General features: G+C 42.1%; 1 protein-coding gene across 5 annotated transcripts in view; it reads left to right on the top strand.

Annotated features, from left to right (window-relative positions):
- Nucleotides 1-12582, top strand: part of LRCH3 (leucine rich repeats and calponin homology domain containing 3) — a 113982-nt gene that overhangs the window by 88283 nt on the left and 13117 nt on the right. For 3 of the 5 annotated variants that reach the window (XM_073675285.1, XM_073675287.1, XM_073675283.1), the window contains 6 exons: nt 1410-1490; nt 4448-4496; nt 5489-5590; nt 6588-6673; nt 11233-11370; nt 11465-11542. In XM_073675285.1, coding sequence (XP_073531386.1) covers nt 1410-1490; nt 4448-4496; nt 5489-5590; nt 6588-6673; nt 11233-11370; nt 11465-11542 — 534 coding nt within the window. The remainder of the gene's footprint in view (nt 1-1409; nt 1491-4447; nt 4497-5488; nt 5591-6587; nt 6674-11232; nt 11371-11464; nt 11543-12582) is intronic. The other 2 variants (XM_073675284.1, XM_073675286.1) reach the window with 1 other exon arrangement.

The raw sequence follows: 12582 nt of genomic DNA, 5'->3' as shown, positions 1-12582 counted from the left end.
AAGGCTAACCAAACAGCTGTGATCGGTTATTAATAGCCAGGGAACATGTTGGCCTAATGGCCCCTTCCTAGGCTAAAAATAGCATCCCTCAGCTGCCCCAGAAATGGCACTTCATATTTAAATGGGATTACGTGTCCCTGACACCAAGCCCTAGGTTTAGTAATGAAGAGGGGTCGGCCAGACATCCTCATTAATAAACCTGTAAGTAAAGAGTTAAATAAACACATACCGAGAATAAAACCCTGTATTTGAAATAAACACACATTCTTTAATCATTTTAATTAACCCAATATACTCACCCCACGTCCGTCCAAAGATTAAAGCGATGTCTCGCGTTTCTTTTTCCAAATATCTTTATTTAGGTCCAAAAAGCATTCATTGCTGTACAAAAATGCTTAAACTCATGCAAAAAGGTGATAAAAATGAGCGTTTTTTCTGCCAAGAGATATAGAAATTTCTGCAATCAAATACTCAATGTGCACACATACTCTAATTGTATACCATTGAGGGTTCTTCATTCCCCCAAGCGCAGCCCAGGTACCGTGATCCTATCTACTAAAATTAATTGCTATCTGGAAGAATTTCTCTTTTCGCCATGGGACTGCAGGTGTGGTTTCTAAGGCTTACACAGCCCCCCAAGCGAGCACTACCATCAATCTCCCCCTCTCTTATTTCTCTTGCAGTATTGTCCTATTGAGTGCGTCTGTCACAACTAGATCTCGGCAATGTTGGGACCTAGATACTTATGTTGGTGATTAATAGGATCTTGCCTGTTTTTGCTTATCAAGTAAATAGGTGATGTTGGAAAATGATAGATGATAAATGTTTGGAAAGTGGGTTTTTTTGTTTGTTTTTTTTTAAATTAATTCCAAATAACATTAATTATAAAGTGATGTCATTCATTTAGGTGTCTAAATATCTATATATGTTTTTCTTTTTCATCTGTCTTGTCTTTGATCTTTTATCTTTGTAACGTAAGAAAATGCAGCAAGATGTGTTGTGCTTGGATTATATGGAGGCCGATGCTGATTCCGAGCTAAAATATTTGTTCCATTGAAATACATTGAATGTGCTAACCTTTTTTTTTCTTTAGTATTGGTAACCTGTGAATAGAGTGTAACCTAAAAAATGCTTTGCCATGTAACCAAGAATGTTTTTTTTCTATGGCTGTGCTTCCTGAAAACTGCTCTTTATCTTCTAAACGTCTTCTTTAAAATTACATATAAAAACACATTTGTCTTTATTCAGTAATTGTTGCTTTGCATTCTGCTCTGTATAATCTCCGCATGCACTTGGCTGCCTTTTTCTTGTGGGTGCGTTGCAAGATGTTACTTTCTGTCAATTGCTTTCATTTGAGCCCCACTGTTTCTGTCTCTCCTCTTCTGTCTTCTTCCTGCTGCTGCTGGCAGAATGGCTTTGAGCCTCATTTTTTCTTTGAGGTTGACAATAACACCAATACCATTAAAAGGAGGCCAGGAAGCCACCTGCAGGTGAATAAAGCATGCCTCTACTGGTGTTTTGGTCATATCCTTCTCCCTCTCCTGCCCCATGTGCCAGAGCAAAATACCAGGGAGCTGTAAGCAATCTCAGTCTGATAATGCCTTCTCCAGTCTACTCCAAAGCTAAATTCTACTGACGTAATGTCATCTGGTAAGCTGTAAGACGTCTTCAAGCACTGTGCAGGACTTGGAATGCAGCTTTGAGTATAAGAGGAGAAGGAAATGTGATGTAACTTTTGACAAATAAAAGATAAAGCTGAAAGTCTTCAAAGTAGCTCTGCTTTTTATGGTAGCAAGCGTCTTAGCATGGGCTGATAATTGTGTACAGTCAAGGAGACAGGCACAAATCTTGGTTTTCACAAAGTTTGCCAATACAGTATTTATAGTGTCAATATGCATTAAAGGGAATCTGTCACCAGGTTTTTGCTATTTAATTCGAGAGCAACATGATGTAGAGTCAGAGACCTTGATTCCATCAATGTGTCGCTTGCTAGTCTGCATGTTGTCATTTTGAAACAACATTTTGAGCTCTGTATAACCCTGTCCACTGATTGGCAGCCGGGTACGCTGTGCTTAGGCAGAAAGCTGCTAATCAGTGGTGGGGGTTACACAGAGCAGTTGACTAGGAGGCATGAGACACCTAGTCCTGTAGTGATAATCTCCTGCTGATAACACACTTATTTTATTGAAACCGCAGCACACAACCTCGTAAGTGACACATCGTTGGAATCAGGCTTTCAGCCCCTACATCTTGTTGCTCTCAGATTACATAGCCAAAATCTACAGACAGATTCCTTTTAACATTAGATTGCGAAGAGTGATCAGATGAATTTTAAAAAATTTCAAACTCATTTCTTGGCATGAAAATTAACTCAATCACAAAAACACCATTTATATGAATATCCGCATCGCCACAAATGATCTTGCAGTGATTGTTTCGTTAGTCTCGATAATGTGTTAACGAGAAGTCGGCTTATACAATTCAGTCAGTATGACACAGTGATCAGAGCAGACTGGTTGCTTTAAAAGGGGACGTTGCTCAAATTCATTTTTGTCTTCTTTTAACAATGGTTACCTCCAAGGAAATACATGCAGTCTTCATTGCTTTGCATTAAAAGGGCTTCACGGTCCAGTCTTGTAAGATTGCCCCTAGATCAAAGATTCATAGGATCATCAAAGACTTCAAAGAGAAGTTCAGTTGCTGTGAATAAGGCTTCAGGGTGCCCAAGAAAGTCCATCCATGACCTTCTTCTAAAGAGGTATTTTCTACAGGATCGGTTCAACATGCAGTGTTTCTTCATAAATGGCAGCAGTAATCTGCATGCACAGTGAGACAAAGGTTATAAGAGGCTTGTCTGATGTCCAGAATGGCATCAAAGAAGCAATTCCTCTCCATGAAAACTTCAAGGACAGTCTGACATTCTGCAAGAAGTACAGGGATTCGACTGCAGAGGATTGGGGTAAAGTTATTTTCTCTCATGAAGCTCCTGTAGAGTGTTTGGGACATCTGGAAGAATGATTGTCTGGAGAAGAAAAGGTGAGCATTACCATGAGTCCATGTGTCATGCCTGCAGTAAAAAATCCTGAGATCATTCATGTATGAGGTTTCTTTTTATCCAAGGGAGTTGGGCTCACTCACAGTTTTGCATAAGATCACTGCCATGAATAAAGAATAGGAACTAAACATCATCCAAGAGCAACATCTCCCAATCATCCATTTGGATTTGGTGATGAACAATGCTTTTTCCAGTGTGATGGAGTGCAATGTCACAAGGCAAAAGTGATAGTGGCATGGAGAAAAAAACATTGACATTTTGGATCAATAGATAGGAAATTCCCAGATCTTAATCCAATTGAGAAATTGGGGTGGATCCTTAAAAAAGTGGGTGGACAAACAAAATCCCTGAAATTGTGATAAGCTCCAAAGCACTGATGAGGTTAGAATGGGTTGTCATCAGTCAGAATTTGGTCCGGAAGCTGATATCTGTCAGGGCAAAGGGCAGAAGTCTTGAAAAATAAGGGTGAACCCTGTAAATATTGAGTATTTGCATGTACTTGATGTATTTTGTTAATAAAAGCTTATAAAATGCTTATAATTGTACTTTTAGTAACCATAGAAACATCGTGACTAAAAGATCTAAAAAACACTGAAGAAGCAAACTTTGTGAAAACCAAAATCTGTGTCCTTCTCAAAAGCTTTTGGTCACAACTGTATAAAGACTTTATCAGTCCTTACAGTAACTGATACTGAAAACTGGTCGTGATAATCTTTCTTCTGGTGTATCGAAATGGCCGACATAACTGTAAAGGAACCTGACTGTCCCCAACCACTACTTCAGAGGTTTCTTAATCTGAATAGGTGTCCGCCTAACACTGGGTGTTTGAAGAATGAACCTTTTATTCTGCAGTGTCACATATGCTAGTGACTCTGATCAGGACTAGTGCAGTGTGACATCTCTTCCCTCTACTAGTCCTGTCTCAAATATTCCAATCGCTGTTCCCTGGACTTGAGTGTAATCCTTTATGCGCAACGCTTTTTGGTAGGACCGTTATGGAGGAAGTCAGTTATTCACAAGGAGGATTGATTAGCAGATGTGATGTAGGACCAGCACGGGGGAAGAGATTCCCTGCTGAACTATTCTTTCCTGCTTCATTAGCCTGTTTGTTGCTGCTCAGCAAAACTTCATTCTTCAAACACTGCGGTGTTAGCACGCAAAATGCTTCATTAGAATAAAGACATCTGCACCCATACTGCAACAGTAGCGGTTGGGGACAGCCATGGGACCTGACCGGTTCCCTGCTAACCTCTGTAAGAATATTGGCTTCAGTGACCGCAGTTCAGTACCTGGTCTTACCCCATGCATGTTACATCCTTGTTCCTTTTCACTGTCTTTCACTTTATCATAAGAATGCCATTTATTCTACTTTTCTTTTTGAACTTTTAACAGAGTGATGAGAGGTCATCGCTGGATCCCATTTCACCCACTTCTCAAACTGGTAAGTTCATTCTGAATTGTACCTGCGAGGGAGTGCCCTGCGAGTGTGACTTTTTTAATCCTTTTTGGATGAAATTAAAGGTGGCCTTAGCACAAAAGGCAGACACGCTTAACTGGAACATGTTAAGAATAACTTGGGGAAAATTGCATAAAATGAGAAATACATATACTTGATAAATTTTCCACCACTGAAATGCTACTTGACAGTCTGTGCTGCAGCGTTGATGTGCCTGGCTTTACTGGTACACTGCTGAGACCAGTGATTGTCTGCAGCGGTTATGTGGGTCTCTTTACATATTTTATGCAATTTACCCTAAAGTTGGAAGTCCCCTTTAATGTTCGTGGATTTTGGTAGAAAATATTAAGTAAACACCAATAACTATAAAGTTAATGGAAAATTCCATGCAGCTTTCACCAATGTGTTTGCAATCTTCTGCCCTACTCACTTACCTACTGAAGGCTTCTTTTTTGATCTTTTTTTTTGTTTTTTTCATTTTAGCTTTGGTATTAATTCCAATGGAGCTTTAGGCTGGCTTTGGGGATGTCATGCTGTAACCCCCTCACACTCTTGTTAGGCCTGGTTCATAGGGCTGTTGTAATAATTGGTTTCCGTGTGCAGATCTGTGCACTCTCCCGCATTGCAGACAGATGTCAGAGCTGCCGGCAACCATTGCATTATTCTGCTCTGTAGAACCAAGCTTCTTGCTATTACATGTATTGTTCTTTACTGTAAAAAGCATCAGAATAATGCAGGCGGCGATTTTATTTTCTGATGGAAGGTCGTTCATTTACACAAGTACAATTAGTCCATTGTGCACTTCTATATTTGGTTATGTAGTACACATTAGTTTTTATGCATTTTAGCTTTAATAGGACACATGGGAAATAAAACTGTTGTCAGTGCAAGATAAACGCGTAAATATGAAGTAATAAGTTGACATAATTTTTATAGATGTCAATTGCAAAGATAATGTTTTTTTTCTTTTTTTGTAGTACATTTGTCCTCGCCAGCATCTGTTACATCATATCGATGCTCCCCTCAGCGTCCAGAAAGCTTCTTATTCCGGGCCGCTGTTCGAGAAGAAGTCAAGAGAAGTGAGAGCTCATTTTACTTCTATAGCTATCAGTCTCCAGTAGGCATATATACAGCAGAAAATGATGCCCAACAGACCAGCACTGTGACTCTGTCTGCATCATTATAGTCAATGGCCCCATTGGCGCATACTCCCAAATCACCTTGTGGGGGGAGGGGTTGGAGGTCAGACGTAAGGAAGAAATGCACAACAGAGCACACGGTGACCCCGTCTTCATTGTTATTGTCAATGGCCCCATAGGCATATACACCCAAATCCCGCTGTGTGTCTCTGTGTGCAGGGTTTGGAAGAGTCAGAGGTCAGATGTAAGGAAAAAAAATTAATGTGAAAATGCCTTAGTCTTTAAGGTTGCAGTTCTGAATCAGCATTAATGTGCTAAAGCATCTAAAAGCAGATAAAAGAGGAAACAAAAAAAAATTCCTAACATCTATACATTTTAAGGCTGTGTGCCCACGTAGCGTTTTTCAAGCGTTTATGATGCGGAATTTCCGCAGCGGAAACGCTTGTAAAACGCTTGGTAACCCGCACCCCATGGTCCCCAATGGGATTCCGCAAGTTCTATGCACATGCTGCGGATTTTTCTGCAGCGTTTATGCTGCGTTCAAAAATCTGCAGCATGTCAATTAATTTTGCGTTTCCGCAAGCAGAATTGCCTTTGTCCAATGCATAAAAAACGCAAGGCAATTCCGCATGTGGAAAACGCGTGATAAACGCGCGATAAACGCGTGCGGAATTCCGCATGCGTTTTTCCGGGAGAGGACTTGCAGAAATTTTCTGCTTCATTTATGCAACGTGGGCACATAGCCTAAAACACAACATTTAAATTTCATTTTTACATATTTTGTATTTATTTGTGCAGCATCAAACTTTTGCCATTGTGCTGTGGAAAAAGCACATTGAAGTTCTGCCAGATGGCTATTTGTTTTGATGATGGTAATCCGATACATCAGATTGTAGTAGTGAATTGTAGTGACTTCTACTTTGTCTTCTGTTAACAGGTAACACCCCTCCTCCTGCTTCTAGTGATCGTACAAGCTCCAAAATTAGGCTAGAGGAATTGGACGTCTCAGATCAACTCAGAAAGGTTTGGAGATTCAATAAAAGATGCAGAGCAAAGACTGCAATAACAGCCATTCTTTTATGAAGAAGCCCTCCAGTGATCTAGATGCTATCAGTAGCTACAGACCTGCCTTAGGCTATGTGCCCACGATGCAGAAATGCTCCGGATTTTTTACTGAGCGTTTCTGCATCTCCCTGGCAGAAAAAACGCATGCGGATTGTACATGCGTTTTTCCTGCCAGGGACATGTGGAAGTGAAGTGTTCTTCACATGTATTTCTGCATGCGGGTTGTCAAGCGCTTTCCAAGCGATTTTAGCATCACTTGGAAAGTGCTTGACAACTTGGTCACACTGTATAAATCCATGCAAACGACATGGATTTATATAGTGCGACCGTAAAGAATGTTAAAACATAAAAAAAAATAAATCTATACTTACCTTCTGATGGCCCCCGGAGTCTTGATTCGATGCGTCTCGGCTTGCCGGCAGCTCGCGGTGCACTGAAGGACCTGCCGACGTCAGCGTCGCGTGACCCGTCACATGACTAAATGACGTCAGCGCAGGTCCTTCAGTCCACCGCGATCTACCGGAAAGCCAAGACACGCACACCGGGGGCCATCAGAAGGCAAATATAATATTTATTTTTTAGTTTTTTTTTTTTTTTTTACAGGTTCTATGGTACCCGGGTCCAGAGGAGAGTCTCCTGTCCTCCACACCCGGGTACCATCCACACATTGAAACGCTTGGATTCCACATGTACAGATGCAGTGATTCGGAATCCATGCGTTCCAATGCAGGTCAATGGCAGCGAAAACGCAGCGCTTCCGCAAAATAATTGGTAGTGCTGCGTTTTTTTCCGTAATGATAACCCGTAGCGGAAATTTCCACAGCATGTGCACAGCACATGCGGATTATCATTGGGTAACATGGCAGACCTTCTACCAAGCGTTTTTTAGGCGTTTCTGCAGCAGAATTGCCGCTGCGGAAACGCTTAAAACCGCATAGTGGGCACACAGCCTAACTAGGAAAAGTTAAGGAAAGAGCTATTATCAAACTAGATGCCATCAGCTTATTGCATTTATGATCCTCTGCAATGTGGGTTCATAAATAAATCTAAAAAAGCCGAGCACTGTTCTCATCAGCTCCATGGGGAATTAATGGAGTGTCAGTTAAGCATTCCACTCTACTGGGCATAAAAGTTCCCCATTCTGCTGATCGTTGCAGGTCCCTGTAGTTGTACCCCCATCAGTCAATAAATGAAATGTTAACTCCTTTAAAATGCTCTGTGCAATTGATGGCACAGTTCTTCAGCAGTTTAGCTCCTTTCTAACTGGCAGAGCACTTCATTGGCTTATCATCCTACTGCTTACCTGAGCTACTGAAAAAATGTCCGCAGACTAAAACTGTACCTTGACAAAACTGAAGTTCTCTTGGTCGGATGTGAGCATCTAACAGCACAATGTTAACTAACATACTCCACAGACTTATCCCTAGGGAACACAATCCTTCAAAGCTAAGCACATGTGGACACTTTGCGTGTCATTAGTCTCCAGAACCAGATCTCTGCCATTATACACTGCTCATGCACACTCGTGGTAGCATGAGACAGACTCTACAACCCACAGAAGTTGCTCAGGTAGTGCAGCTCATCCAGGATGGCACATCAATGCGAGCTGTGGCAAGAAGGTTTGCTGTGTCTGTCAGCGTAGTGTCCAGAGGCTGGAAGTGCTACCAGGAGACAGACCAGTACACCAGGAGACGTGGAGGAGGCCGTAGGAGGGCAACAACCCAGCAGCAGGACCGCTACCTCCGCCTTTGTGCGAGGAGGAACAGGAGGAGCACTGCCAGAGCCCTGCAAAATGACCTCCAGCATGCCACAAATGTGCATGTGTCTGCACAAACGGTTAGAAACCGACTCCATGAGGTTGGTATGAGGGCCCGACGTCCACAGATGGGGGTTGTGCTCACAACCCAACACCGTGCAGGACGCTTGGCATTTGCCACAGAACACCAGGATTGGCAAAGTCGCTACTGGCGCCCTGTGCTCTTCACAGATGAAAGCAGGTTCACACTGAGCACTTGTGACAGAGTCTGGAGACGCCGTGGAGAGCGATCTGCTGCCTGCAACATCCTTCAGCATGACCGGTTTGGCAGTGGGTCAGTAATAGTGTGGGGTGGCATTTCTTTAGAGGGCCGCACAGCCCTCCATGTGCTCGCCAGAGGTAGCCTGACTGCCATTAGGTACCGAGATGAGATTCTCAGACCCCTTGTGAGACCATATGCTGGTGCGGTTGGCCCTGGGTTCCCCCTAATGCAGGACAATGCCAGACCTCATGTGGCTGGAGTGTGTCAGCAGTTCATGCAAGATGAAGGCATTGAAGCTATGGACTGGCCCGCCCGTTCCCCAGACCTGAATCCGATTGAGCACATCTGGGACATCATGTCTTGCTCCATCCACCAACGTCACGTTGCACCACAGACTGTCCAGGAGTTGGCGGATGCTTTAGTCCAGGTCTGGGAGGAGATCCCACAGGAGACCATCTGCAACCTCATCAGGAGCATGCCCAGGCGTTGTAGGGAGGTCATATAGGCACGTGGAGGCCACACACAATACTGAGCCTCATTTTGACTTGTTTTAAGGACATTACATCAAAGTTGGATCAGCCTGTAGTGTGTTTTTCCATTTTAATTTTGGGGGTGACTCCAAATCCAGGCCTCCATTGGTTAATACATTTGATTTCCATTGATGATTTGTGTGTGATTTTGTTGTCAGCACATTCAACTTTGTTACACAGCAAAGTATTCAATGAGAATATTTCATTCATTCAGATCTAGGATGTGTTATTTGAGTGTTCCCTTTATTTTTGTTGAGCAGTGTAATATCCTGATACTTCCACGTGTCAAACATTGCAAGAATTAAACACTTTATTTCACCAGAAGATCTATAAACACAGCTAATTCCTTCATAACTTTGCTGCTGGACTGCTGTAATACCCTATATGTAGGCCTCCGAGACAGAAATTACCACCTTCACTTAGTTCAAAATGATAGTTTTTTTGCTTAGTAATCTATTGTGCTCCCAGTCTTTCACATCTGACGCTGGCTATCCATAATGGTGCATAACTTTTAAAATGCCATGTAAAGACACAAAGAATTCGTGCTCTAGCACCTTGAAAAATCTCCTAAGCCCTACACACCTCTTGTCCTCTCAGATCATTAGGCAGGAATAGGTGATAAGTATATGATTGCTAGCAGGGGTTTGTACACTGGGTCACTTACCGATTAGGTTGCTTTCACATTGCATTCTGGCAACCGTTCGGTGGCCCTGTCTGGGCTTATGTCTGAACTCCCCCCCACAAACGGAATTCGGACGTATGCGCTGACAGGGCCACAGACTATAATAGTGCTGGCAGAGCGAACGTGCGCTCTGCCATGCATCATTTACGAATGTACATGCCTACTGCAGGCGGACACCCGGGCACAGTCTACTACATCTGAGTGTCCTCCTCCAGTAGGCGTATAGGCCCAAAAATGATGCACAGCAGAGCGCTTTATAGTCTATTGTCCCGTCAGCGCATACCTCCAAATCCCGTTTTGCGGGGGGTTCAGATGTAAGCCTTGATGGGGCCACTGAGCGGGTGCCGGAACGCAGTGTGAAAGAACCCTAAGAAGAATGGATCCCAAAGTCCACCGTGTGACTGAAGCGGTAGTGAGCAAGTCCATCACTGCACTATGTTGCACATGCTCACTATCGCTCCATTCATACAGGGGACTTCAGGCACCCCCCTGCTTAGGAACTATAATTTTGTTACCAGTCAGACCTACTACAGCAATTATACATTTTTTGTCTATGCTTTGGATAGCTGATAAATGTTGTTTTTAAGACTCGCTCTTAGGCCACAGCCCCACTATCAGCATTCGGTCAGTATTTTTTCTCAGGAGTGGCAGCCAAAACCAGGTGAGGAACAATCAGAGAAAAGGTATAATAGAAACAAGTCACCAATTCTGCATTTATCACCCACTCCTGGTTTTGGTTCCCACTCCTGAGGAAAAAATACTGACCGAATACTGACCAAATACTGATAGTGGGGCCGTAGCCTTAAAGAAAGACTGTCAGTTTGACATTTGATTGCAAATAACACACTTTCAAAATGGGATATAGCAAAGTGACTGCAGTTAGTTCCTTATGAGAAAAGCCCATTACAAATGGTGGTGGTTGTTGACAGACACCCAGTGGCCCATAGAGATACTACTAGATGGGGAACATTTTTTTTTTTTTTCTAAAGACTACACCATTTTTTTTTTTCATTGCTTTATTTCAATAAAGAATAATGGAGTGTTCACTTGAACATATTGTGACTGTATTTAATTCCAGTTATAGTTACATCCACTATTCGGGCTTGGAACTATTTTTCTTAATGCAGACAGAAAAATACAGCTAGAATGCAGTCGGGTGAACCCTCCATAAGGAAGACAATATCATTTAGTGGTCTCCAACTTGTCATTCCAACTAATGTGAACTATATAAAAGCTCAGACATAACTGGTTTAATTTTAAAGTTTTCTTCCTTTTTTTTTTACTTAGAATATTGAATCACGGTTAAAGGTATCACTTCCCACTGACATAGGAGCGGCTCTCACAGATGGCGTGGTGTTATGTCATTTAGCCAATCATGTTCGGCCAAGATCCGTGCCGAGTATACATGTTCCCTCACCTGCTGTTGTAAGTATGCTGCTATTTATCTTCCAATTTTTATCATATAGAATAAAACCATGTTGTGCTTTCACCAGTAACAGTCATTGTCTGTCTTCCATAGCCTAAGCTCAAAATGGCAAAATGCAGGAGAAATGTTGAAAACTTCTTGGAAGCCTGCAAAAAAATTGGCGTTCCGCAGGTAAGAAAACGCTGCCATTATTACTGTATGAGAACACAATATTCACTTTTTGTGTTATTTTGAAAGCACACATCATGCTTATTACTATTTTTTTTTGCAGCTATTTTTTTTGTCTGCCTGTTGCAGTCAATCTTGAAATCCATGAATAAATAAGGACAACTTTACTCTTTCTTCTCACATTCTAGCTTGTGTTATAACTTTCTTTTTTCATTGCAACATCTTTCCATTTCTTTTTTTTTCATGTGTTTTAAATCTGCCATAGTGAGTTAACTTTGCCCTTTACTACCCCAATTGTTATACATACATGTTATACATACATGTTCAGGTGTAGATTTAGCCCTAACTGCAAATGTAAGTTGTAATCGAGCTTCATTTCTGTAACAGATAAGTTGCCACCAGAAGTATCTGCAGCAGTTTATGCTTCTTTAACCATTGAATTAAAGATGCCATTCTAATGGTGGAGTTGTAGAGTCAGCTCTAGAACATAATGGGTCATTGCATCTGCGCCACATATGGCTTTAGTGATCTCAAGCTCCCTGTGGCTTTCCAGAAAATATTTCTGCCCATCTACAGCCTGCTCCTTGATTTGTAGTCTCCTGCAGGGTGATTGGTACAAAACTGGAGCAAGACCGGCAGGATAGATTATCTGTCCAGCCTGGATAATGTGGAGAACAAGCTGAAAAGTCAGTTTGGAGCGTTGTAATCCAGTTTATACCTAATTGTGTTTGGAGCATGGCATGGACTTACCTGTGAAATATCTAGATACTTCTGATGTCTGAAAGGACATTTGTTATACTCCTTAGTAAAGGTCTAAGGAATAGTTATCAGGATTATAGGTCTTAAAATATCAAATCTCTTCTCTAACACCAATGTTTCCATATGGGATACATACGGGGAGCGAAGAACATTAACTGCTTCGTTATGTCAGTTTTCTACCCTTCCCCTTGTCTCGTACTCTTGCCAGCAGGCAAATGTCTAACTGCATGATGGTGTTTGCATGACTGACTCTGCTTTCTGTTTTTCCCTTCCTGCTGACCCCA

Source organism: Phyllobates terribilis, unplaced genomic scaffold, assembly GCF_046119375.1.
Source record: "Phyllobates terribilis strain yellow unplaced genomic scaffold, ASM4611937v1 Scaffold_3__8_contigs__length_932513732, whole genome shotgun sequence".
Classification (NCBI taxonomy): Eukaryota; Metazoa; Chordata; class Amphibia; order Anura; family Dendrobatidae; genus Phyllobates; species Phyllobates terribilis.
The sequence above is the reverse complement of the archived record's forward strand: the minus strand, read 5'-3'. Positions and strand labels throughout refer to the sequence as shown.